General features: G+C 45.4%; 4 protein-coding genes across 4 annotated transcripts; 3 read left to right on the top strand and 1 right to left on the bottom strand.

Moving 5' to 3' along the window:
• Nucleotides 1–2,630: 2,630 nt before the first annotated feature.
• On the bottom strand, nucleotides 2,631–5,219 carry ntng2a (netrin g2a). Its single transcript, XM_068760941.1, has 6 exons — nucleotides 4,995–5,219; nucleotides 3,830–4,088; nucleotides 3,459–3,604; nucleotides 3,140–3,378; nucleotides 2,864–3,036; nucleotides 2,631–2,689 (listed from the first exon to the last, which is right to left on the bottom strand). The coding sequence occupies exons 1-6, from the start codon at nucleotides 5,217–5,219 to the stop codon at nucleotides 2,631–2,633; spliced, it is 1,101 nt and encodes a 366-aa protein (XP_068617042.1).
• A 2,278-nt stretch (nucleotides 5,220–7,497) lies between these two features.
• Nucleotides 7,498–10,268, top strand: med27 (mediator complex subunit 27). Its single transcript, XM_068738545.1, has 8 exons — nucleotides 7,498–7,706; nucleotides 8,526–8,670; nucleotides 9,031–9,161; nucleotides 9,405–9,498; nucleotides 9,585–9,692; nucleotides 9,770–9,811; nucleotides 9,890–9,967; nucleotides 10,090–10,268. The coding sequence occupies exons 1-8, from the start codon at nucleotides 7,504–7,506 to the stop codon at nucleotides 10,222–10,224; spliced, it is 936 nt and encodes a 311-aa protein (XP_068594646.1). The 5' UTR covers nucleotides 7,498–7,503; the 3' UTR covers nucleotides 10,225–10,268.
• A 975-nt stretch (nucleotides 10,269–11,243) lies between these two features.
• On the top strand, nucleotides 11,244–19,341 carry LOC137918224 (formin-binding protein 1-like). The gene is made up of 18 exons (XM_068760986.1): nucleotides 11,244–11,273; nucleotides 11,918–12,033; nucleotides 12,119–12,169; nucleotides 12,303–12,450; nucleotides 12,883–12,945; nucleotides 13,035–13,130; nucleotides 13,386–13,400; nucleotides 13,577–13,705; nucleotides 13,806–13,952; nucleotides 14,465–14,641; nucleotides 14,767–14,958; nucleotides 15,695–15,709; nucleotides 15,795–15,904; nucleotides 16,015–16,147; nucleotides 16,965–17,086; nucleotides 17,332–17,468; nucleotides 17,568–17,726; nucleotides 19,313–19,341. Exons 1-18 carry the CDS (start codon nucleotides 11,244–11,246, stop codon nucleotides 19,339–19,341), a joined length of 1,869 nt encoding a protein of 622 aa, XP_068617087.1.
• A 1,926-nt stretch (nucleotides 19,342–21,267) lies between these two features.
• On the top strand, nucleotides 21,268–23,638 carry LOC137918209 (noelin-like). Its single transcript, XM_068760968.1, has 6 exons — nucleotides 21,268–21,333; nucleotides 21,767–21,916; nucleotides 22,018–22,173; nucleotides 22,363–22,582; nucleotides 22,685–22,791; nucleotides 22,976–23,638. Exons 1-6 carry the CDS (start codon nucleotides 21,268–21,270, stop codon nucleotides 23,636–23,638), a joined length of 1,362 nt encoding a protein of 453 aa, XP_068617069.1.
• The last annotated feature ends 2,643 nt before the right edge of the window (nucleotides 23,639–26,281 follow it).

The raw sequence follows: 26,281 nt of genomic DNA, 5'->3' as shown, positions 1-26,281 counted from the left end.
CTGGAGATGGTTCATATGAAGGAGGTAAATCAGGAACCGCTTCATCAGGAGAAGATACATCTGGAGGTGGTACATCAAAGGGAGGTGTATTCGGACGGAGCTCATCAGGACGAGGTGCTTCCAGAGGTTCATCAGGAAGACGTTTATCTGGAAAAGGTGCACCAGGAGGTTTGTCAAGAGGAAGTGCTTCTAGGGATGAATCTGGTAAAGCTGCAGCTGTAGTAGGCATATCGGGAGGAGCTCTATCAGGTGGAAGATCATCAGGAAGGTTTATTTCTGCAGGAACAAGAGTTATATCTGGAGAAGGCATATTTGGAGTCTGTACTTCCAGAGATATATCAGGAGAGGGCGCATTCGTTGAAATGTCTGGAGAAACATCAAGAAACTTCGCGTCGGTTCCTGGTGGCGTCGAAGCCTCTCCAGAGGGAATGGTTGGCGCCGACCCAGTGAATGAAGTGTCGTCAGATAGACCTCCATCACTGGTCAGGGTTGTTTCTGGAATGGCTCTTGCTGTCAGTGCTCCAGTTGATGCCGTGGTGCCATCGGTAGATGTGGTACTGACCACGGTGGCAGTGACGGTCCCTGAGGTGATGGCGTTGGTGTTGTCTGGTGAGGAGGCGGAGTCAGAGGATGGAGTCACTGGGTCAGACTCGGACGCCTCGGAGTCAGGGATGGTTCTGTAGTTGGCAGCGGTGGAACCAGTGCTTCCAGTCATACTGGGAGTAGGGGTGTCTGTCGGACCTGTTGTACTGCTGAACTCCGGTAATGCATCAGAACCTGCAGTACTAACATTCCCACTGACGGTGGCAAGATATGTCGTAGTTGTAGTCGGGTTGGTATCTAGAGTTGTAATAGTACGAGCACTGCTCGGGACAATTCCAGTAGTAATATCGCTAGTATCACTCCACCTGTCAGTGGTAGAAATACTGTCTGTGTCTGTGCCAGGAATAGGACTCGATGTGCCTGTCGAGGCTTCATCAGTGCTTATTGTGTACTTAGACATACTTGTAGTACCGTCTGTATTAGCAAGGTCAGTCGTAGCATCTTTGTAAGTAATCGTGATGCTGTCAGTAATAGTGTCAGTAGCAAATGCAGCGGTGGGGCTACCAGTGGTTGTAGCCCTTTCCAGAGCACTAATGGTAGTAGTAGTAGTAGTAGTAGTAGTAGTAGTACTGTCAGTCACTCCATCTGATGGGGCAGTTGCTGCTGAGTTAGCGTCACCAGCCGCTGTCAGAGAAGAAGAGTTACGTCTCTTTAGTGGGGCTCAGAATAGCCATTTCTACAGACATTGACTGACCGCTGCAGAACATTTTAATCCTCCCGGTTTGATCTAATCCCAGAATCCTCTACCCAGACCTCCCAGTACCACATTAGAAGCCAGAAAATTAAATGATTCCCTCCAGTGGCTTTCAGGCTGCTCTGGCTGAATTCCAGAGTTTCCTGATGGATAAATAGCTTTACCTTTTGCTATTTGCTAACGGCTGCTAGCTATAGCAGGTTCAGCAGCCGCTGAATAAGGCCAGGCAGAGATCCAACACACCGTCTCAAACCAGTACGATGCCGGCCAATCCTCTTCCAGTGTGGTTTAGGGATTTTCATGATGGGCAGATGGCTTAGCTTGTTGTAGTTACAGTTAGCATTAACTTTTTAATCGAGCCAGTCCAGGGGTTCTAGCAGCCAAAGCCAGCAGGTAAACCACTTTGGCACCACGTCTTTCCTGTGGCCAAACTGGCCTCAGACTGGTGTTGGATCAAACAACAAAAACACTTAAAAATGTTTACGTGTTCTTGCTCAACCTGACTGTTTTTGTTGTTGTTGTTGTTATTCTTTTTCTTCTATATTCATTTCATTTTAGGTTTAAAAGTCTTGTCTGGTTTTATTTGTTTTTAAACACCTAAACTCTAATGAGAAGTCTGACCATCCTTGACTGTTAATGACTGATGACTTTTATTTGTGTGGCGATTCCTCCCACCAGTTCATCCGCAGCCACAGAGAACCCGTCAGAGGGAGAACCGACGTTCTGCAGAGACCGTTGGACTCTTATGGATGTGATTAAATCCACACTCTGCTGGATGTTCCTTAATTTTCATCTACATCCTATTTCTGAGCCATGTGGATTTGGTCACAGTTCTGCTGTTCTACTGGTCAACCAGACTCGTGTTCTGCGGTTCTAATGTTCTACTGGTGTCCTGCTCAACTGTTCTATTGTTCTACTGAGCTGATCACTGTTGCATCTCTGGGGGCTCTGTTATGAAATGAAGCCCGTCGGAAGCATTCGGTGAAGTCTAACGCTTTGAGTCATCTCAGAAAAGCCTGGTTTCCATGGAGACGTCACAAGTCACCTGACATTTCATTCTGTGAAGGACTCGTTGAGTTGTAGTTCTTAAAATCCAGTTGCTAACGGGCCGGTACCTTTTCACGCGGCCCAGTTGCTGTCAGATAACGCTTTTGTTTAATAAATAGAATTAGCTTTTAATTGTAGTTATTTTTGAGAAATTTAATGTGTGTGTGTGTGTGTGTGTGTGTGTGTGCGCGTGCGTGCGTGTGTGTCAGATGGGTTATAACAGACTAACACAGATTAAGCACACACCATCTGTTGGTGATTAACGCTCAGACTCTTGGACTGGGCGTCAGACAGCAGAGGTATCCCATGATGCAACACTGACAACCACGTGGATGGTGTCTCTGTCTAGATGTGGACAGTGAGCAGACAGACAGATGGGCAGACAGGTGAACTGTACTCACCAGGTGTTTCCCCTGCGGCTTCACCTGAAACAGAGCAGTGTGTGCTGAGGTGTTCTAGTAAGCTGCCGTCCAGGTGTGTTCCTGTCTGACCAGGGTGTGCATGCACAAAGGTACGTACAGGTGTTTGCGGTGCCTTTGGGCAGCGGCAGGTAAGAGCCTGGCCTCCAGATGCTGGATTTGAACCCATGGCTGCAGCGCTGGCAGTCTTGTCCACTGGTGTTGTGTTCACATTCACATACTAGTGTTGCATTTCTTGGCGCACACCGCGAGGAGTGAAGGTTACACCTGCACCTGCAGACACAGGGAAGCAGACGTCTGAAACGCCACCACAACGCCTTACTAACAGGTAAATGAACCGTTAGCCACGCCCTGTGACGCCCACGCTCTTAGTTACCTAGCAGGTACATCGATGTTGGAGATGGCGTAGAAGTATTTTTGCAGGTTGTCTCTCTGGACGTAGGTCCCTCCCAGTGCCGGACGGAGGAGTCGTAGTCGGAGGTTTGTGAAGGTGAAGAAATCCTTTAAACCCTTCATGGTCTCCATTCGGGTGTACAAGGCGTCCATGTTGATCAGCTTCGGTCCTGCAAACAGCCCAAACCGAGCACGCACCTCGAACGCCACAGTCCTCTCTTCCTATTGGACAAACAGGGCGTCTTCCGCTGACACATGATCTGAACACCATACATGGCGGCTAGTGCGACGTCGTTGCCCACCTTCGCTCCGACCCAGCGGGAGTACTGCTCGGTGCAGATGATCCGGGTCAAGTTACTTGGTGCCAAGTCCGAGACCCGCTTAGGAGACATTCCGAAGGCGTCCAGACAGTCATCAGCGTAGTACTGGTACGGCTGCCACGTCACACCTGGAGCATACCGGTACGCGTTATAACCGTTGTTATACTACCGTGACCCGTTGGACGGTTCTCACACCTTGACTTTAACAAGCAGGTTACTTTCGGTGCAACGTAAGGTGAGCAGAGGCAGCTGTTAGCGTTCTATGCACCATGTTAGATCAGCTGTCAGTCACATGACCCACTGTCCTACAAGTCATGTGATCTGAGAGACACCTGGACTGCCGAAGTGTTCACCTTTGTCCACAGATTTCTCCAGCACCATGCTAGTTGGTCGGCCATATTCAAAGGTGACGATGATGTCATCAACCACCTCCACACTCTTGTTCCACGACAGGGTGACATTGGCCAATAGGGGCTCAGGGTACCTGGACCATGTACTTGTCTGCCAGTAGGTGACGAGACCCCCCCTCTCCCTGTCTCCCATCAGCTGAGGGGGGTGAGACAGGTCAGGGCTGGAAGCGTCACACTCATCGCTGCACAGGTACGGGTTCTCCTGCAGGACGGCAAACAAAGACCCCGTACGAAGTGAATGGGGTGTGTGTATGTGTGTGGGTGGGTGTGCGTGTGTGTGTGTGCGTGTGCGTGTGTGTGTCCCACTAACATACATGTCCACTGTGTGATGGATTTACACTGGTGTTAATCAGATCAGTGTGTTCGAGGTTTATCCTCTGATTAACGCTGCATCTGCCAACTGTCTAAGTTCAGAATCAATAAAAGAACAACTCAACACCCCGTCTATTAACCAACTAACTAACTTATTTAATAAACTCGTGTCTGACTGCTAGACTCTGTGCCAGTGACAGGTTAAAGTGACATCTGATAACGAACTGATTGTCTGATGTGAATCTGATCAGCAGCACTCCCATCAGTCTTTGGAGGGATGTTTAAAGAGCTTCAAAGGAACCATGAAGAATATCAAAAATATAATGATTATCAATGTATCAGAAACTGATACTAACAGATCCATGAAAGGTTCACTGATGAGACGCAGCGACTGATGACAGCGACCAAACGAAGCGGACATTCCGAGCCAACAATGGAGGTGTTGACCTCGACGTAATTTTCTATCTAATGGAAACTAATCAATTATTGACATTTACATTTTTTTTAGAAACATTTGTCATTTATCAATAATTCAGAAAGGACTTCAGTTTCCCAAAGGAACAATTAGACAGACAGCAGGTACAGTGCGTGTGTGTGTGTGTGTGTGTGTGTGTGTGTGTGTGTTAAACCCATGGGTTAGGACTCTCCAGGAGGTCACTAGACAAATATGAGAGGTCAGGACATGATTGACAGCAGACACTTCATGACATCACACTCAGAATGATGTCATGTCAGGTGTGTGTGTGTGTGTGTGTGTGTGTGTGTGTGTGGGCGTGTCTTCCTGTGTGTGACTGACCAGTGTGCAGAATCTCTCAGGTGGATTTCCACAGGTGATTCCAGGTGGGTCAACTCTGATCTGCATCACTTCCTTCATGTTGGCAGGTGGAGGCTGGCAGGCATAGAACTCCCATCCTGGCCCCGCCTCCGAGTCGCGGAGTGACCGACACACCTCGAACTGACACCTGCCGGACGGCGGCAGGAGGAGCAGGAGCGGCAGGAGACAGGAGAGGAGGCGAGACATCGTGGCTGATGGACAGGACGTCTCTCAGGACTCCACCGCCCACATTTTAATCCTCCTGTTCTACCATGGTTGTCATGGCGACCAGCTGTTGGTTGTCATCTGTACAAGGAGGCGGTTGATGGCAGAGGGTTCCAGCCCTGAAGATGCTCCGCCCACCAACAGTCTGCGATGTAATAACAAAAAAAGTCAGACTATCTAGAACTGGTCCAGATAGAACCAGGGTGAGCTGGTCCTGGTCGGTCTGGTCCAAAGAGACTTGATCCAGACAGACCTGGGATCAGATGTTATATGAAGCTGCCTGCCTTTCTATCTGACTGTCTCTACCTGACTGTCTCTACCTGACTGTCTCTATCTGACTGTTTCTATCTGACTGTCTCTACCTGACTGTCTCTACCTGACTGTCTCTACCTGACTGTCTCTATCTGGCTGTCTCTGTCTGACTGTCTCTATCTGACTGTCTCTGTCTGACTGTCTCTATCTGACTGTCTCTGTCTGACTGTCTCTGTCTGACTGTCTCTATCTGGCTGTCTCTGTCTGACTGTCTCTATCTGACTGTCTCTATCTGACTGTCTCTGTCTGACTGTCTCTATCTGACTGTCTCTACCTGACTGTCTCTACCTGACTGTCTCTACCTGGCTGTCTCTGTCTGACTGTCTCTACCTGGCTGTCTCTACCTGACTGTCTCTACCTGACTGTCTCTATCTGGCTGTCTCTGTCTGACTGTCTCTATCTGACTGTCTCTGTCTGACTGTCTCTGTCTGACTGTCTCTACCTGGCTGTCTCTGTCTGACTGTCTCTACCTGGCTGTCTCTACCTGACTGTCTCTACCTGACTGTCTCTATCTGACTGTCTCTACCTGACTGTCTCTATCTGACTGTCTCTACCTGACTGTCTCTATCTGACTGTCTCTACCTGACTTTCTCTATCTGACTGTCTCTACTTGACTGTCTCTGTCTGACTGTCTCTACCTGACTGTCTCTATCTGACTGTCTCTACCTGACTGTCTGGTTGTTTGCTTTTGTCTGATATGGTTAAACATGATTAAGCTGAGACTCAGAGACTCCTGAGACTCTTCCTCCTCCTCATTTATATTATTATTATTTTTAACTCTGGCTTAATCTTAGAATCTGCACAAACCCTCACATAAAAAAAACACAACAAATCAATATGAGAGATTCGTTAAAAGTTATTTTGCTCTGTAAAACATTAAGAAAACAAGAGCATTAAGACATAAAATGTAAGTTGTACTTTATCAGTTTCATTGATTTCTACAACAGCGGGTCGGTTGAAGCAAAGTTTTATTTAGAACCTACCCCTTTACTTGCAGAGACATTTAAAAAGAAAATCTTTTTCTGCAATGGGCAAAAAAACCCTCAATGTCTGTGACCTTTGACCTCTGAGATGACGCTCCATTAACAACCAACATGATGCTGTGAAGATGTCTGTCGGTGTGTTACTCACCTGGCTGTTGGCTGATTTTTGACTAACAGATAAACCACACTGCGAAATGAAAGTCCTCTCTTTCTTCTCTTCTTCCTTTTCCTTCTTTCTTCTCTGTTTCTTCCTTGTTTTTCCTTCTCTGTTATCTTCTCTTTCTCGCTGTTCTAATCTGCTTAGTTCTCTGTCATTCCTCCTCCCCGTCCCTCTCCCTCTTCTTTTCTATAGATAAACCTCTCATCTCTCTCTCTCTCTCTCTCTCTCTCTCTCTCTCTCTTGCTCATGGAGTGGAGTGATCAAGGGAGTGACTCTTTTTCTATTTTTTTGTCACCCATACTACACTGCAGCCTACGTCAAGGCAAACAAAACAAAACAAAAACTTATATATTTGCAAATGTATGCATATATCAAGATATTATATGTAAAGTATATGTGTGTTATTTCTTTCGACCGATCATGATTAACCGCATTATTGCAGTTACCTTGATATTACTTGATTTTATAATCATTAATCATTCGACTCGCCCAATAACAGAAAGTCTTTATTTCAAACAAGATGTTATTATTATTCAATAAAACATAAAACTGCGTGCGCTGAAAAAAGTGCCATAAACAATAAAATTCTGTTTGAAATTTATAGATAATAAACAATAAAATTCTGTGTTTGAAATTTATACATAGTATTTTACTTCATTTTTGACTGGAATGTCAAACAATTGCATTATATTTCTTTGACAAATGCTTGGGCTTTTGGTTCGGTGACGTCATATCTGAGCGCCAACGGACGTGCTGAGCCTCCTACGTCATATCTGAGGCGCGGAAGCAGGAGAGGAGAGAAATAAACAAGATGGTAGACGCGGTGAACGTCGGGGTGAACCTGGACGCTTTTTCTCACGCCATCAGCGGCATCCAGGCGCTTCGCTCGAGCGTGAGCCGCGTGTTCGAGTCCCTGAAGGACGGCATGAAGAACCGGGAGACGCTGGAGAGCCGGGAGAAGCAGTTCATAGCCGAGTTCCAGGACAACCTGCAGGCGGTCAACAGAGACCTGAAGTAAACCGCAGTGGTTACACTGGGATAGAATATCAAAAACTGTTTTATACCGGTTTAACTGGGATAGGTCGACACGACACTATAGTCATATTTATAATATTTAAGTTATTATGGATATTCAGTTAAAGCAAATTGATTCACCAGAAGTGGCGGAGATGAAGATGCTGAGTTTCTCCTTCCAGGTTGGACAGCATTAGAAATGAGACAATAAGAGGGACGGTGAAGGTTAGACGTTTTGGAGACGAGATCAGAGAGACCAGACTTTGATGGTTTGGACATGTCCAGAGGAGAGACGGGGACTATATCGGTAGAAGGATGCTGAGGATGGAACTGCCAGGGAACAGGACTAGAGGATGACCCAGGAGAAGATACATGGATGTAGTGAGGGAGGACATGAGAGTGGCTGGTGTTGGGGGGGGGGGGGGTAAAGGACAGGGTGAAGTGAACCTCTACTGTTGATCAGCTGGTAATTACCCAGTTACATTAGAGTAGTTTAAATAGATCAATACAGATGTTAAACGTCTACTCTTACTGACTGCTTCTGTCTCTAAATGACCAGTGTCTCTAATTCTTTCTATTGTTTGATTCACATTAATCAATCAGAGCAGAACAATAGTCAATAGTAATTTATTGATGGATTCATTTGATGTGGATTGGTGTGGTGTCACCGTGGTTACTTGTCAGACGTTATGATGAGTTTGGACATGTTGAGTCAAAGCAGCAGAGAACATTGTTTTCGTTTTAAGAGTTCAGAGTCATAACTTGATCTAATCAATCATTTAATCCTGAGAAACTAATCAGTAGCCTCTCTCGTGCCAGTGAATTGGAGCGTCTCAGCGGTCTGGTGGGTCGGCCGTCAGAGTCGCACCCTCTCCATAACAGCGGGCTCCTCAGTCTGGATACGGTCCAGGATAAAACACCGCTGTACTCCCAGCTGCTGCAGGCCTACAAGTGGTCCAACAAGGTACGCGTGCTAACACGCTAGCATAAAGGTGGCTCAGCAAGGTACACATGCTAACACGCTAACTTACAGGTGGCTCAGCAAGGTACACATGCTACCACGCTAACATACAGGTGGCTCAAGGTACACATGCTAACACGCTAGCATAAAGGTGGCTCAGCAAGGTACACATGCTAACACGCTAACATACAGATGACTCAACAAGGTACACACGCTAACATACAGGTGGCTCAGCATGATATACATGCTAACACGCTAACATTCAGGTGGCTCAACAAGGCACATAAGCTAGCATAGAGGTAGCTCAACAAGGTACACATGCTAACACGCTAACATACAAGTGGTCTGTGTTTGTGTGTGTAGTTGCAGTACCACGCTGGTTTGGCGTCCAGTTTGTTAAATCAGCAGTCACTGAAACGATCGGCCAATCAGATGGGAGCTTCAGCCAAGAGACGACCCAAGGTCCAACCCAGTACTCTGGTACTACCTCCTCAGTGAGTACTGCACTAAAAGGATTAAACGCACTGAGGCTTTTGGTTCCTAAAGTGTTGTCAGGTGTTGACATTTTATATAGATGCAAGCTAACCTCAACAGTCAAACAGAATCAATAGCCAGCCTGAGATGACGTCGCATAAATGGTCCAATGAGGGATCTTTCTGAATTACTCCATGTTCCCACAGGTAGGAAATACAGCAATGACTCAATACTCACTAAAAGAGCCTGATCTCTGTGTACAGGTATGTGGATGATGTCATCTCTCGCATCGGCAGGATGTTTCCTGATATGGCCATCGAGCTCTTCAGACCCAACGGGACCTCGGCCGTCCTCCTGGTAAGGACACGCGACACCCGGCACAGGTGGCGGTTGTGCAGGCGCGTCTGCTGCCAATGGATATCTGTCTCACCTGCCTCTCTCAGGTGACCCTGGGCAAGGTGTTGAAGGCGATTGTCGTGATGCGTTCACTGTTCATAGACAGAACTGTTGTTCGGGGATTCAACGAAAACGTTTACAACGAGGATGGAAAGGTGGAGCCATCACAATCATCAGACACAGATACCGGCTTCTTGGTCGCCACGGTAACTTCTGTCTCTGTCTTCCTCAGCTGGACATCTGGACGAAGTCTCAGTACCAAGTGTTCCAGAGGGTAAGTTCGGACCCGGTACGAGCTTAGTGCTGGATTCTGATTGGTGCTGTCAGTCTTGATCTTTTGCGCTGTTGCTAGGTAACTGACCACGCCACCACCGCCTTGCTGCACTACCAGCTGCCTCAGATGCCCGATGTCGTGGTCCGGTCCTTCATGGTGAGGCGCTCCGATCAATCACTGTTTAGTATTCCTGTTTACACCAAACTGCTGAGGTCTCCAGATACACCACTACCCGTCTGTCTCTGTCCCCGTCTGTCTCTCCACCTGTCTGTCTACAGACCTGGCTCCGGAGCTACAGTAAACTCTTCCAGTCGCCGTGCCAGCGTTGCGGTCGCTACCTGCAGGATGGTATTCCTCCAACGTGGAGGGATTTTCGAACCCTGGAGGCGTTCCACGACACCTGTCGCATGTGAACAAGCACTTCCTGTTTACCTGTTTTGTTTCTATTTTTTTCTGTCATAATGTTTAAATAAAGAATCATTTTTAATTTAAGTATTTGAGCAGGATGTTTTATTTTATCCGTTAGATCCAAACAGTGGCTGAACTTCTAATTATTCTGTGAAATATGATTTTATTAATGAAAGTTCAATATCCCGGAAGACGGTTTGGAGACGATGTCGTCACAGAGACCATCTGTTTGTGTGTTTGTCCGTTAGCAAGATAACTCAAAACCTTCCGGGTGGATCTTGATTAAATTTCAAGGAAATGTTGGGAATATTACCAGGAACAGGTTATAAAATTTTGGTGATGATTTACAGGAGACCCTGGATTATGGATCAGTTTGAAATATTCTTTAACATTGCAGTCAATGGAGTGTCAAAATGTGTTCCTCAATATCTTGGTCAAAGATTAACCGATGTTAATAGAATTTGACACAGTCACGTAGGGTGGAGACCTCTATCGCACCACCGGAGTTCAACTGGATCTGATCAAGAATGGAGTCAGGAGAAAATATAACATTGAAAACCACATTTACGGATTCAAAAATGAGTTAAGAATGGACGTCGATTCCGATTCACTTTTACTTTTCATTGTTGGCGTGTAAAGATACCAAGAACACGATCCAGATCACCATGTGGACGGTGTGAATCTAATTATGAGGGGGGGGGGAGAATGAGCTGCTCGGGGGAGGTCTGCGCTTTCTGAGCGGCAGGGCGGGGCTGCCACTGAGCATGCTACTGCGCATGCGCACTGCATCTGACTGATGACAAAAGGTCCTGCGAAGAGATTCATCTCCGCCCGTGCTGCAGAGGGTGCAGACAGACAGACACCGGGGGGGTGGGGGGGGGGGAGACAGACAGACGGCCGATGTGTCGGTGAGGATGCGAGCAGCGGACGACAGCAGCAGCACCTCGCGTTGATCGGTACCGAGCGGCGGAGCAGAGCGGCGGAGGAGCGGAGCGGAGCGGGAAGAGAGACCGGAGCGGGCATCATGAGCTGCAACTGGGGCACCGAGCTGTGGGTAGGTATCTGTTCACACCTGCTGGTCAACCCAAGCCACCAGGTTGCCATCGGCTCTTTCACCTGCCGCTAATCGGCCACGTGCGCGCGCGCGCGCGCGTGTTTTCCGTGTCTGCGAGGCCCCCGTGCCTCTGTCGGCTCTGCCATAGCAACAAGGTGAATGACGACACCGACTCGTGCTCTGCGTCCTCCATGATGCTGCTGCAGCGGCAGACTGGCCTCAGATACTGCTGAAAAATAAGATCCAACTTTATTATTGATCATGATCAGTTGTTATTATGATCAGCTCAGAGGCATCCCTCCCCCTGACAGCCCATAATCTGATCAGATTTACATCTGACGGATCTGGATTATATACTGTTCAGATTCATATAGACACCGAGCCTCTAGACACAGAGCCATCCTTATTCCTGTAAAAGTGGATCCACCCCTTTATTGGGATCCAGTCCCAAAATGGATGGAAACCGAGTCTCCCAACAAATTGAGTGTAACCCAGTTAAATGGTTTTAATCCTGTGGGTAAACCACCAAACAAACCTGTGGGACTGGTTGTGAGCTCTTTACTCTTGTTTTCAGTTGAACATCTAAATACTGCAGTCCGCTTTGGGTGGTTTCGGTTTTAGTTTGAACTGGTTTCCTGTTTTAGGACCAGTTTGATAACTTGGAGAAACACACCAGTTGGGGAATCGACTTCCTGGAGCGATACACCAAGTTTATCAGAGAGAGAGCCGACATCGAGATGAACTACGCCAAACAGATCAGGTATGAGCTTCACCTGGACAGGTGACCTGTCTGCTGTCTGTCTGTCTGTCTGTCTGTCTAACTCTCTCTACCTGTCTATGTGCAGAAGTCTGTCTAAGAAGTATCATCCAAAGAGAAGTAGAGAAGATGAGAGCAGGTCAGTCAACGTCTTAATATTCATTATCAATAGTCGGTTCAATCACGTGACAATGATCGCAGCCAGTCATTTCTTATATGCTCCTGTGATTGGTTGACGACTGCTGTAACTCCGATTGGTCCGGTCGTTGCAGGTACACCTGGTGTCTGGCCTTCGCCGCGACTCTTCGTCAGCTGAATGACCTTTCCATTCAGAGAGAAGAAGTCGCTGAAAACCTGAACTCGCAGATCGTTTGTGAGCTGACGAGATACACGCAGGAGCTGAAGGCTGAGAGGAAGACCGTGAGCGCAGAAACACACACACACACACACACACTAACACACACACCTGTTGACCTGCTGAAGCTACAGATTTATAAATCTAATAAATATGAGAACGGTGAGGTTACCCTTTGCTGTCCTCTTTACGAAAAGAGGCTCTTTGCTGTCATCCAGTCAGACCTATTTCAGAACTAGTTATTTCCACTTTCTGCCACTAGGAGGCGCTGCTTGTCCGTTCATGGATGCTTCCGTTCTTCTCATCAGTCCACAACCACGAAGCTGAAGTCAGAAATTATGGCAAAGATGATAAACACGCTTTAAATACCAGTTTAAGACTATTTAATTCTTATTATCTACCGGTAATATAAATAACTAAAGTCGAGGAATAGAATGTAAATAGACACGTTTGACAGGTAAAATAACCGGTTTTGACCAGCATGTGCTTTGTTGCAGCATTTTCAAGATGGCCGCCGTACCCAACAACACATCGAAGGCTCCTGGAAACAGCTGGAGTCTGTGAGCATCAAGACACCTGACCCCACCCACAATAGATCTGACCCCACCCAAGTTTTGATTATTGATTAATTTGTGCTTTGCTTGTTCAGAGTAAACGCCGGTTTGAGCGCGACTGTAAGGAGGCGGAGCGAGCTCAACAAATCTCCGACAGAATTGACCTTGACAGCAAGACGGATGGAGAGAAGGTAAATATGGACAAAAATGTCATTGCAGAGATAAATCGAACTGTATTGTGGAGAGAGAGAGAGCGAGAGAGAGAGAGGATGTGTTGGTGAAGGAGGAGGGGTTAATGGAGGCCTTGGTGATGTGGGAGGAGTTAAAGCAGGAAGTGATGATGGAGCAGAGTGAGGGGTTAGAGGAGCTTGGGGTGAGTGAGGTGGATGACCCTAACTCACCTGTCTGCCTGTCTGTCTACCTGTCTGCCTACCTGTCTGTCTCAGCGCTGCTCACTTAAGGTAAGACCCTTTCACATTTAATGTAAAGTCAATAGATTTATTCTATAGATGTGTTTTTAATTAAGTCTATTTTTACATTTACCTTATTTCGTTTGATTATTAATTTGATTTGATTTGTGTATTTTATTTTACAGTGTTGTGCTGTTAACTTTAAGTTTTGTTTGTTTGCTACAAAGGCTCATCAAACGGCGCAACAGAAGAAAGAAGTCGCTGAAGAATCCCGGAAAGACTATGTGACCACTTTAAACCAGTTCAACCAGGACCAGCACCAGCACTACCACACACTGGTCCCAGTTATTTACCAGGTAAGGCTGCACTACCACACACTGGTACCTGTTGTTTACCAGGTATCAGTGATCATAACACCAAATAATCATCGTTATTGTTCTGGTTGCGTGGTTGCAGCGTATCCAGGACATGGAGGAGCGGCGGATCGAGAGAATCTGCGAAGCGATGCGTTTGTCAGCAGAGGCTGAGAGAAAAGTTCTTCCTGTTGTGAGTCGTTGTCTGGATGCCATGATGGACGCTGCCGAGGGCATTCAGCCAAGGACGGTGAGCCTCCGCCCAAGCGCAGGCCTGCCTCGTTTGTCTGCTGGTTCCTTTTATAACATGAACAAATCATAATGGACAAAATCAAGGTCTACTGCTAATCATAATAATTAGCTAATTGTAATAGGTAGCACAGCGTAGCATAGCGGCAGCCAGCGATCTTATGCTACCACCCAGTGGCCACTATGTGACATGACCAACTAGGGATTTGTCACGAGCCTCCACCAGGGCAGAAAAATCAAACGACATTTGATATTTCACATAACCATGTGAAATAAAGTCTGGCCCATGAAGAATATAAAGTTAACTATAAAGCACGATGCATGGAAAATACAAATAAAGAGTTAAAAAATAAAGCACGATGCAGATATTATATACGTTTTGCAATCTGAACATTCACTGCGGCACAGATGGAGCAGCTCTAAGCTAAGCTAACGTCATCCAAGACTGTGTGGAAAGGTCCAGATATATTTAGCATCACACCAGGTGGAATGTGTGTGTCTGTGTGTGTGCAGGACACCCGGCAGGTGGTGGAGGTGTATAAATCAGGCTTCGATCCGCCCGGTGACGTCGACTTTGAGGACTACAGTGCCACCATGAGGCGGAGCATCTCTGAGTCCAGTTACCTTGACAACCGAACTGAGGGCCGGAGACACAGCAGGAAGCTGTGGCCCTTTATACGAAAAAACAAGGTACAAATATGTACAGACACCACCTGGTGCACACACAAACACACACACACACACACACCCTGCTATCCTGAAGCTCTCTCTCTCTCTCTCGCTCTCGCTCTCTCTCTCTCTCTCTCTCTCCACAGTTATTGACCCTCCTCTCCTCCCCCCGGCAGCCTCCCCCTCCACCCCCAACTTCACCCTCACCAGGGGGCGTGGCCAACAGTACCCAGTCCCCGCCACCTGCCTGTAGAGAACCAATCACACAGCGGCTGAATGACCTCATGACCTCTGGCTCCAGAACCAGGAAGCAGTGCCTGCGTAGCCTGAAGAAAGGGGTACACACACACACACACACATACAGAAATATATACATTGTTCTATGACCTTAATCAGCTTCATTAGGTCATCACATGGATGTTTTTCGGTTAGCAGGTTGTTTGAAACAATCAGTCGAGTTGAGTTGATGATATACAGTAAACAGTTTAATTATAGAACAGTCGTAATCCATAGAATAATAGATATAAAGAAGGACTTACAGCTAACCAATGAGCTGGTAGGCCAGTAGAACATTGGGCCAGTGGACCAGTGGGAGGACTGTATGTGCTTTGGTCGGAGGAGTCTAAATAAGACACTTTGGTTCCGATCACATTGTGCTTGCCAGAAAGAGTCTGGGAACAGATGGTGTCTGAGTCTGGTTCCTTCCATGAAGCATGGAGGAGGAGGAGGAGGAGGAGGAGCAGGAGGAGGAGGTGTGACTTTTGGTGATTCATTCCTGTCTATTTGTATAGCGCCACATCCTAACAAAAGTGATCTCAGGACACGTTCCAAGAAAAGAAGGTCTAGACCGACTCTTAATCCTACAGAGACACAAAATCCCAAGCATGTGGAAGCAGTGGAGGGAGAAAGCTGCCTTTTAACAGGCAGAAACCTCGAGCAGAACCGGGAACCCATCCGGGTGATGACCTCATGGCACTGGTCGAGAGAGCGGTATTCATGCATGCTGCACACCTTCAACCTGAAAGAGTTTCTCATGTTGTCGTGTTTCCTTTATGCTTCCCTCTGGTTGGACAGCTATCACTCAAACTGGTCAGTGTCACTGCTGCGTGAGCTCACACGGGTGTGTGAACCTCTGTGATGTCATCATAATGACACGATACATGTGTGGATGCAGGGCTCGAGTCCTGCTGACTGCAGCCACCTTCCTCCGGAACAGAGACGGAAGAAGCTCCAGAGTAGAATCAACAACATCAACGAGGAGATCCAAAGAGAGCGGGAGCAACGGTAAGAAGGGTTCTGGTGCTGGAAGAACAAATCAATAATGTCACGTTAGAATCCATGGCATGACCTCATCACGCAAAACTCTGACGTCATCACACGCTGTGCTGCTCCAGAGATGCTCTGATGAAGATGAGGGACGTTTATGAACGGAGTCCTCAGATGGGAGACGTCGCCAGCTTGGAGCCTCGACTCGAAGAAACAAAACTCAGTCTGAAGAAACTGGAAGAGGAGCTGAGAAGGAACCAGGTACACAAAGAAGTCTGCAGTGTGTTAGCGTGTGTTAAAGTGTGTTAATGTGTGTTAGCATGTGTTAATGTGTATTCATGTGTGTTAGCGTATGTTAATGTGCGTTAGCATGTGTTAATGTGCGTTAGCGTGTGTTAATGTGTGTGTTAGCGAGTGTTCACGTGTGTTAATGTGTGTTACCGTGTGTTAGCGTGTGTTCATGTGTGTTAATGTGTGTTAGCATGTGTTAATGTGTATTCATGTGTGTTAGCGTATGTTAATGTACGTTAGCATGTGTTAATGTGCGTTAGCGTGTGTTAATGTGTGTGTTAGCGAGTGTTCACGTGTGTTAATGTGTGTTACCGTGTGTTAGCGTGTGTTCATGTGTGTTACTGTGTATTCATGTGTGTTACTGTTAATGTGGCATTAACGTGTGTTCATGTGTGTTAGCGTGTGTTCACGTGTGTTAGCGTGTGTGTTAGCGAGTGTTCACGTGTGTGTAAATTACACCACAGATGCAAAATAACAATAAATTAAAAAGACACATATTATGTACAATTATGTTACTGTTAATGTGTGTTAACATGTGTTCATGTGTGTTAATGTATGTGTTAGTGTGTATTCATGTGTGTTAATGTATGTGTTAGTGTGTATTCATGTGTGTTCACGTGTGTTACTGTTAATGTGTGTTAGCGTGTGTTCATGTGTGTTAGCGTGTGTTAATGAGTTAGCGTGTATTTGTGTGTGTTACTGTGTGTTCATGTGTGTTACTGTGTGTTCATGTGTGTTACTGTGTGTTACTGTTAATGTGTGTTAATGTGTGTTCATGTGTGTGCAGGCCTGGCTGACGGAGGCTGACAGTGGACAGTCCGTGAATTGTGGGTTTGAGTCCCAGACGACGACACCGGGCAGCAGCAGCCTGAAACAGCTGGACAACCGGAGTCCAGCCAGCAGAGAGAGGTACCGACTGATTATCAATGACTGATTATCAATGACTGATTATTGATCACAGATTATATACCCCGTCTATAAATTCAGCAGCGGATGTAGGGGTGCGTCCACATTCAGTTTCTAGAACAGAAGAGTGTTTTGTGAAATGTGGGGGGGATAGTGAGGAGTCCATGCTTACTGGTCACGTATTAATAATTATTGATAATCGTTACTTGCCACTGCCTGTCTCTCTGTCTACCCGTCTCCCTTCTCAGTCCTGACGGCAGCTATACAGAGGATCACAGTGCCGAGCTTCATTTTAAGTCCCGTAGCTCGGAGTTTGATGACGACTTTGATGATGAAGAACCGTTACCAAGTATCGGCACCTGCAAGTCCCTCTACCAGTTCCAAGGTACTCTATTTAGATACTAAACAGCAGTGTCTGTTAGCAGGGAGACGTGTTTAGTTTGTAGCTGTGAGGTGTCATCTTGTCCCGACTGCTCCTCTCCAGGTCAGAATGAAGGCACCCTATCGATGGTGGAGGGAGAACTGCTTTCTGTGGTGGAGGAGGACAAAGGTGACGGCTGGACCCGAGTGAGGAGGAACCTGGACGAGGAGGGATACGTCCCCACCTCCTACATTAAAGTCTTCCTGGACAGCAGTGCCAAAGGTGCCATGACCTACCTCTGACCTTCACCTTCACCATTCTCTCTCTGTAACCACACAGCGTTGTTAACGTCTCTTTCTGAAATGCCATCGGTCAAACTGCAATCCGCATGCAGAGTCGGCCCGGATGAGTTCAGTCCAATCAGCGCTAATGGCTAACCCGGTTATTCATGACTAACTTTATATAAACATCATGAATGGAGGAGGCTCAAGTTCAAACCGCCGACTACTTAAGTCTGAACTCAGTGTTCTCTGTATTCATCATAATAATACTTATGTACTTACTAATAGTAAATTATTTAACAGTATCAATAGTCAGAGTAATAGTATTAAAATACGCAATAGAACTTTTTATAGTTGTAGTAGTAATCGCGGTAGTAGTTTTTGTGTTTTGAGTTTTGCGGACACGAGATGCTCTAGAAGTAATAATCGTTGTGATGAAATCAACAATAAACCTGATTGTCATAGTAAAGTTTTCCTTCAGGATTGCCTGATGTTGATTATATATTTAAGATTTTTGATGTTGTAAACGGATGAATATTTACTTCAGTCTTTACTCATCTGTTCATCCTTTCATTCTATCAGTCCACTCTGTTACTTTCCCATCGTCACATCCTTCAAGCTGCTGCTAACAGCGACACAAATATGATAAAAAATAAATAAAATGTCATGATACATTCATAAAGGTCTGAGGGGACATCATCAAATAGTTTCAGGCCAAACCCCAAAATATTCAACTCCTTGTCACAGAAGAGCAATGTAAGCTATTCATTTTAATATAGTTTATAATCTGAAACACTTTACATTATTACTATATAAAATATTATTTCTATTGATAGATACATTCTGAGAATTAATAAAGGATTTGAATACAAAACAATATTGTTATTTTTATGTTAAGGTGACTGCAAAAAAACACAAATCCTCCATCCCCTTGGATATTTGCTTTATGCAAATTAGTATAAAATTAAAGCTATCAAAAGGCACCGTTCCATAAGCTAATGACGGTGTGTAAAGTTTGTTGTTGTGCTCCAGACAAGATGACCACCAAGGAGTCATTTCCATAGAAACGGCATTGGGATATAAATCTACGTTTTGTTGATAAAATATTGTGTTATTAATTTAATATTAGTTATTAGTTAGTATTTCTAGAAGGACAAGCAGTCGTGTTGTTAAATGATAGAAACTGTACTGAGTCTGGTAATGAAGTGATCAGCAACCTCTCTACGACCTCTAACATATCTACCTGTCTGTCTGTCTGACTGTTTCCGACTGTCTGTCTGATTGTTTTCATCTACCTCTTTCTATGTCTGACTGTGTCTAACTGTTTCCATCTACCTGTCTGTCTGACTATTTTCATCTACCTCTCTGTCTGAATGTTTCCATCTACCTGTCTGTCTGACTTTTGCCATCTTCCTATTTCTTGACTGGCCGTCTGTTTGTCTGACTGTCTCCGTCTGTATTTCTCCATGTATTTGTCTACCTGTCTGTCTCCCCGTCTGCGTCTGTCTGTTTGTCTGCCTGTCTGTCTCCCTGTCTGCATCTACCTGTCTGTCTGCCTGTCTCTTTCTCTCTCTCCGTGTCTTTTAGGGTTTGCCCAGAGTAGTCGCCTAGTCTAACTCAGTAATCGACCAGTGATGACATCTCACCACAGGAAGTGATGTAATGGATCTCTGAGGAAGTCTGGTAACAGATTTTCATGTGACAGCTCCCAGATGTTAATAACACGGATGACCCACTTCTGGGACCAATCAGAGACCTCTGATGATCAATATTTACTCCAGATGATCATTTTATCATTACTCATCATCAGATCAGACAGTTTTCATCCTTGTGGAAAATGTTCATCGGTAATCATTAATTATTGTTTTCATTATGAATAAACTCAATTCTGAAGTTTGTACTAAATTTTTTACGTTTTACTTTTCATCGCAGTAGTTTCTGCTCTGATATGAAAATGTTCTGTAATTCATCATGTACTATTTATAGAAAAGAAAACTGTAGTTATTACCAGAGGAACGGACCTGTTATCAGCTTAACCTGCTTTGAAACTGAAGAATTTTGAAAATGTCAACTGGTTAATATACATTTTTTATTCAACAGAAAATATGAAAGCATGGAAGAACAATTGTTAGTGAGAGGTACAAAATGTAAAACTGCTCGCCTCATGTCTCACTGCAGTGATGTCACCGTTTGTCGCAGTGATCTGTGTCGGTAAGCAGAGATCAATTATGTGTTAAAATAGCAGTTAAATAAAATTGTTCATTTTTCTTAACTGTTTAATGAAACTTGACGTTAAAGCAGCATTAAGCATTTTTAATCATTGACTGTGTGTAAATATAATTACAAGTGTAGCCCCACCCCTATAGTCACTAACTCCGCCTCCAGACTAACTAGCCTGCATTAGCCCCACTCCGTTTGTTCATCCATCATGTTAGTGTGTTAAATGTGAGACTATTTTATGTCATAGTGAGATATTGATCAGATTCTTTTTTTTTTTAGACATGAGACTGCTGATCACGCTCTTTTCAATTTCCTGTATGTTAACCTTTCAAAATAAAGTACACTCAATCAGAGAGTCTCTCAGCTCCGTTCATTCGCTGACTCTGCTGCTCAGAGGCTCTTTGGCAGCAAGATTGATGCAACAGCTTTATTCTTGTCTGCTGATTAAACTCTCGTCCCTGCATGATATTTACTGCTGTTCTCACAGGGAAATGGAAGATGAGGAACGAGATGAAGACAACAGAATGAATTCTATATAAAATGATTTATGGCCGTTTGTTCCAAAGGAAACAGCCTGTCAAAAGCAAATAAAGCCAACTGGAAGCAGGCAAAAGTAACACACGAGGGAAGGAACAAAGTAAAGAGGGTGTTTTTGTGTAAATATGAAAATGCATGGTTGAGCTTGAGACAGAAGGAGAAAGAGAGAGAGAGAGAGAGAGAGAATAGAGTTACTGTGAAGGGAAGAATGAACACATTTTGGATTGAGAAGACAGAAGCGAGGAGTGAAAGAAGCCATCTGGAAAAGGCATCTCTAAATAGACACACAATCCAGTCGATATCTTCACCCCCCCCGCCCCCCCCTCACACACACACACACACAGCCATAGCCATTTAGGACTGGTTTATGACAGCATTCTCTCAATAAATTATCATATCTTATCTAATCCATTTATAAAATCTACATATCTAATAGAGAGTGGGTGGTACTTGTTGTTTTATCACACGTCTACACGGAGGAGGGAGGGAAATGGAAGAGCAAGACGAGAACGGAGCAAGGAGAGGTGGGAGGGAGAGGGAAGAGCAAGAACAAAGAGGACCAGAGAGAGAGAGCGGATGGGGGGGGGGAGGAGAGGGAGGAGGAAGCGAGAGAGAGAGAGAGAGTGGATGGGGGGGAGGAGGAAGGGGAAGGAGGGAGGAGGAAGAGAGAGAGCGAGGAGGGAGGAAGTGGACGTGCTGGAACGGAGAGACGAATAAAAATCCCGACAGATTGCTAAAAAGACAATCAAGTTAATAAAACAATCACTCGAGGACGTGTTTGATCGATGGAGCCTGAAGATAATCTGGTCAACGTCTTCCTGCTGCTGCTGATCGGGTCACTCATCACGCTGGTAAACGTGTTCCGTTCATCTTCCGCTGCGTTCTCGTACACTTCCGTTCGGAACCCGCTGTGTTTCATTTCTCCTTCTCTTCGCCTGCATCCTCTCCGCGTCTGTTCGCGCTCCATCGCATCCTGCGGTGCGCGTTTCTCCTCCACGCACAGTGAAATCGAGTTCCCTCACACATCTGCGTGACGTAGACTGCGCCACCTGACAGGCTCTAAATGCGGACACGCAAAAAAAAAAACGTCCTGTCGATTTGAATAATTTAAACGCTTTCTGCAGCAGGAGAAACACGCGGGCTTTTTATGCCCTCGAACAGGACTGGCAGGTTCGGAGTAAAACCGGCAGCGTCACCCTGCACGCTCAAGCGACCACGGTTTGTTTAGCAGTTCTTCTAACCTGAAGCGGGTTTTCTATCCATGGCTGCGTCTGTTTCTAACAGGTGGGTCCTTCAACCCCCGGCGAGGGCTGGCAGGTGTACAGTTCAGCTCAGGACTCTGAAGGTCGATGCGTCTGCACGGTGGTCGCTCCTCAGCAGACGGTCTGCTCCAGGGATGCCAGAACCAAGCAGCTCAGACATCTGCTGGAGAAGGTAGCACTGCTAGGGATTACACCGTGCTACGTGGCTAATTCAGATATCCTAAGCATGCTAATAAAGGTTCGAGAGTAACAGCGATGCAACGTCATCGCCAGGTTCAGAAAATGAGCCAGTCCATTGAGGTTCTGGACCAGCGGACTCAGAGAGATCTGCAGTTTGTGGAGAAGATGGAAGTCCAGCTCAAGAGTCTGGAAAGCAAATTCAAAGAGGTGGAAAACGGACACGAGAGCAACATAGCCAGACAGTACAAGGTAAGCGCACCCGCGTCGTGAAGCCGTGCCTGGAACTCTCGCTGTGTGTGGATGTTTGCCGTCAGAGATTCGTTTCTCCTGGTGGTTTTAGAGCAACCGGATTTTAAGATCTATAAAGCATCTTAATCTGACGCACTGCTAACCGACTGCTAACCCGGATGGTTATTGATCCGCTGTCTTGTCTGTCAGTCAATCAAAACGAAGATGGACGAGCTCCGTCCTCTGATTCCGGTCCTGGAGGCCTACAAGGCAGACACCCTGCTGGTGCAACAGTTCAAAGAGGAGGCCGCAAACGTCACGGAGCTCCTGGCTACGCTGCAGGAACAACTGGGAGGCCTGGACTACCAGGAGCTCCACACCCGGGTGACGAGCCTGGAGGACCGGCTTCGGGCCTGCATGCAGAGGCTGGGTGAGTCAGTCAACCCGGATAGTGCCTCCTCACTTCCTGCTTTATCATTCATGTCTATTATTGATTGTAAACTGTCTTCATTTATGGCTGCTTGTGTTTCAGCCTGTGGGAAGTTAACAGGAATATCTGAACCAATCACCATCAAGACATCCGGCTCTCGGTTTGGATCATGGATGACCGATCCCGTCGCTCCGGTCGGAGACAGCAGAGTGAGTCTCAGCAGCTACGACACGGAAGCAGATCAAATACTCATTATGCAAATGAGGAAATAAGCCGTTTGATAGTGCGGGTTGGTGTTAGCCGCGAGCAGTGACATGTCACATTTAAGGTTAGTAAAATACAACACGGTCAACAGCACAGTCTTTTAACTTATTTTAATTTTTTATCCGACAGGTGTGGTATATGGATGGTTACCATAACAACCGATTTGTGCGGGAGTATATGTCGATGTATGACTTCATGATGACGGATAACTTCACCTCTCACCGCTTGCCCCACCCCTGGTCCGGTACCGGCCAGGTGGTTTACAACGGATCCATTTACTTCAACAAGTTTCAGAGTCACACCATCATCAAGTTTGACTTCAGCACGTCGCTCATCAGCCGCTCCCGACAGCTGGAATTTGCCGGATACAACAACATGTACCATTACTCCTGGGGCGGGCACTCGGACATCGACCTCATGGTGGATGAGGGAGGGCTCTGGGCCGTCTACGCGACCAATCAAAATGCGGGAAACATCGTCCTGAGCCAGCTAAACCCAAACACTCTGCAGATCGTCCGCAGCTGGACCACCAACCACCCGAAGCGAAGCGCTGGCGAGGCCTTCATGATCTGTGGAACCCTCTATGTTACTAATGGATACTCAGGAGGAACCAAAGTCTACTACGCCTACTCCACCAACTCCTCCACCTATGAGTACATAGATATTCCTCTGACCAATAAATACAGCCACCTGTCTATGCTCGACTACAACCCCCGAGACAGAGCGCTGTATGCCTGGAACAATGGCCACCAAGTCCTTTATAATGTTACGCTCTACCACATTATACAGTGAGAAGAGAAGGTACGGGTTCATTTTGCTGCCATAATACACATTAACGCTGGGGAATTGAATTACGGTCCTTAAAAATAAGCAAAGACCTTGACATTTAGTCAGAATTAGATCTTTATCAGGTCCTTTACTGATTCACCAGGATAAACAGGGTGTCATAGCTTAGCATAAAAATTAGAAGGGGGGGGGGGGGGGACGATCTTAGCTCATGAAATAAATGTCATTCCTCTGAGAATTCCAAGCTTGACTGAGGGACAAAAATAAGCCGCTAACAGTTCAGCCCATTCTGCACCTAACTTAAAAAAAATCCCTCTGTCTCCTCTTTACCTTAACAATGTAACCCCTGTTTAAACATGTAAAAAGGTAACAACATGCTCATATGATGGTTGTTGCACTGGAGTACCACCTTACTTCTCCTAGTCCTTGTGCTAGCCTGTTTCCCGCTATGCTAACCATTTCCCCCCTGCTTTAAATCGTAGTGCAAGGCTAGGCAAACAGTTTCCCCTGCTTATAGCCTCTGTGGTTGGATTGGTTATTAGTTTCCCCTGCTTATAGTCTTTGTGCTCAGTTATGCTAACAGTTTCCCAATGCGTTTAGGCCAAGGGTTATGCTATTTGAGGCATTCTATTCTAGGCTAACAGTGTCCCCCTGCTTTTAGCCTCTGTGATTGGCAAGGCTTACAGTTTCTCCTGCTTCTAGTCTTTGTGCTAAGCTATTCTAGCAGTTTCTCCGTGCTTATAGGCTGAGTGCTAAGCTAGGCTAACACCTTCCCCATTCCCGTAGGCTTCATATTATTCTAAATTAAAACTGTTTACCTGCTTCTAATCTTTGTGCTAGGCTAGGCTAAGGGTTTCACCCTGCTTTCAGTTCTAGACAAACACGTGGCATATCTCCCGCCTCTTTTTCAACTATCAATACAATCTAACCTCTTCGGTGAAGGACCAAAGTGTCTGATACAAATACACTTGAAATGTCACATGGAGTTAGCTTCAACGATGCAACATCCGACAAACAACAGACAGGAACTTCCACTCAGAGCCGGTCGAGACAGACTCTTTATTCTACAGAGACCCAACAACCCCCCCCCCCCCCAAGAACTCAGAAGTGTAGGGGGAGAGAGAGAGAGAGAGCGAGAGAGAGAGAGAGAGGGAGAGGAACAGCGACACAGATGTGTACAACCTTAACAACAATAACAGGTATTATAGTAGAAAGATTGTAAACACAATCAAATATAATACAAAAACAATGCAACACATTTATATGAAGATTGTTTTTCTATTGCTGACATTTTCTGATTTTGTAAAATCATACTTGATTTTAAGTAACAACTACAACAGCAATGACGACATCATGATCAACAACAACAATAATGGAAATCTTTTTCCTCTTACGTGTCACAGAGTGATTAAAAACATCGATGGCAGTTTCTCATTTCCGGTCTCCCTGCTCACTTGTACATTTAGCAGGGCTCGACTTTTACTTCCTTTCGTGTGTTAAAAACCACACAGCCACACAGAGTCATTTCTAATGTTTCTATGTTTAGAGTGAAATAAGAATCTGTAAGACTAAACAGCCTCTGAAACGGTGTTGGTTAGGACTGCACATTATATCTGTTGTGTTGAACTCAGCGTCAGTCACACTCACATTTACAGACTTCTTAGATATTAAACTTTTACTTAAGTATATTTAATATGTTTGTAGAAATAAGATGGGAAACAGTATTAATATTTAATTAATTTACTGGGAACATTGTAGTTCATTTTAAGAATGACATTTTATATTGCTACTTTTTTGTGTTTTGTATTTAAATAAAGTGGTACCCTAATGTCACTCTTTGGTGTTTGGTTTTGCAGTTGAGTAACTGTGAAGAATTGATAGAAACAGCAGGATATGTTTTATTATTTACTGCATGTAGGATGGAAAAATGTTCCTTAGTTTGGGTGACCACTGACCAGAATGACTTTGGACTGTTTCACTTTACACAATGTTGAAGTTTTTTTTATGTTTTGTTTTTATAAAAGTAAAATAAAATGCTCCATGTGGTAAACTTTACAGTCTGCTGGTTTTGTTTGTCTAAAAATATCACCAAAAAATTCATACTTAAATTAAAAACATTTCCCCAGGGCTTCCAGTTACTTTCACACATAGTATCGAATACATACTAGAAAGTACATATGATGAAATCCATATGATTGAGTACAGAAAGCCTAAAACATATACATTAAAACACACAAGAAAATACATACTAATAAGTAGGAACATTGTAGTACACACTAACGAGTACAAGCCATTAAGGATACGAGGCAGTACATGGACATGGTATCAGAGAAACCGTAGCTGGAACAACCAACTAAACAAGGAAATGCCACTATTACTAATGTTTTGGGTGCAATCCTACTAAAAGACAGACAAACCAATAAGCAGGTGAATACTACTACTACTACTACTTAGTGGAGCCAATAATATATAAAGATAATCAAATAATGTTGTTTTGTTGTTTTATTATTGAGGACCTGTAGGGGGCGCGTCTTGTTTTCGAATTTTGTACTTTGTGCCGCCTTTAACCCCGGAAGCGGAAGTCGCTGCCATCAGCGGCTTGACGTGCGCTCGTGCTAGCTTTGCTTTGTAACGTAGGGCAGACGCGTT

Source organism: Brachionichthys hirsutus, chromosome 4, assembly GCF_040956055.1.
Source record: "Brachionichthys hirsutus isolate HB-005 chromosome 4, CSIRO-AGI_Bhir_v1, whole genome shotgun sequence".
Taxonomy (NCBI): Eukaryota; Metazoa; Chordata; class Actinopteri; order Lophiiformes; family Brachionichthyidae; genus Brachionichthys; species Brachionichthys hirsutus.
This window is presented reverse-complemented; position numbering and strand designations above follow the sequence as displayed.

Excerpts from the sequence above, each read along its gene's own strand:
- LOC137918224 (XM_068760986.1), top strand. The coding sequence starts at position 11,244 with ATGAGCTGCAACTGGGGCACCGAGCTGTGG. Across the intron at positions 15,905-16,014 it reads CAAAGAGAGCGGGAGCAACG|AGATGCTCTGATGAAGATGA; the intron begins GTAAGAAGGGTT and ends GTGCTGCTCCAG. Across the intron at positions 17,469-17,567 it reads GTCCCTCTACCAGTTCCAAG|GTCAGAATGAAGGCACCCTA; the intron begins GTACTCTATTTA and ends GCTCCTCTCCAG.
- med27 (XM_068738545.1), top strand. The coding sequence starts at position 7,504 with ATGGTAGACGCGGTGAACGTCGGGGTGAACCTGGACGCTTTTTCTCAC. Across the intron at positions 9,499-9,584 it reads GGACCTCGGCCGTCCTCCTG|GTGACCCTGGGCAAGGTGTT; the intron begins GTAAGGACACGC and ends TGCCTCTCTCAG. Across the intron at positions 9,812-9,889 it reads AGTACCAAGTGTTCCAGAGG|GTAACTGACCACGCCACCAC; the intron begins GTAAGTTCGGAC and ends CGCTGTTGCTAG.
- ntng2a (XM_068760941.1), bottom strand. The coding sequence starts at position 5,219 with ATGTCTCGCCTCCTCTCCTGTCTCCTGCCGCTCCTGCTCCTCCTGCCG. Across the intron at positions 3,605-3,829 it reads GGAGAAATCTGTGGACAAAG|GTGTGACGTGGCAGCCGTAC; the intron begins GTGAACACTTCG and ends GGTATGCTCCAG. Across the intron at positions 3,037-3,139 it reads AACATCGATGTACCTGCTAG|GTGCAGGTGTAACCTTCACT; the intron begins GTAACTAAGAGC and ends CTGTGTCTGCAG.
- LOC137918209 (XM_068760968.1), top strand. The coding sequence starts at position 21,268 with ATGGAGCCTGAAGATAATCTGGTCAACGTCTTCCTGCTGCTGCTGATC. Across the intron at positions 21,917-22,017 it reads TCAGACATCTGCTGGAGAAG|GTTCAGAAAATGAGCCAGTC; the intron begins GTAGCACTGCTA and ends CGTCATCGCCAG. Across the intron at positions 22,792-22,975 it reads CTCCGGTCGGAGACAGCAGA|GTGTGGTATATGGATGGTTA; the intron begins GTGAGTCTCAGC and ends TTTATCCGACAG.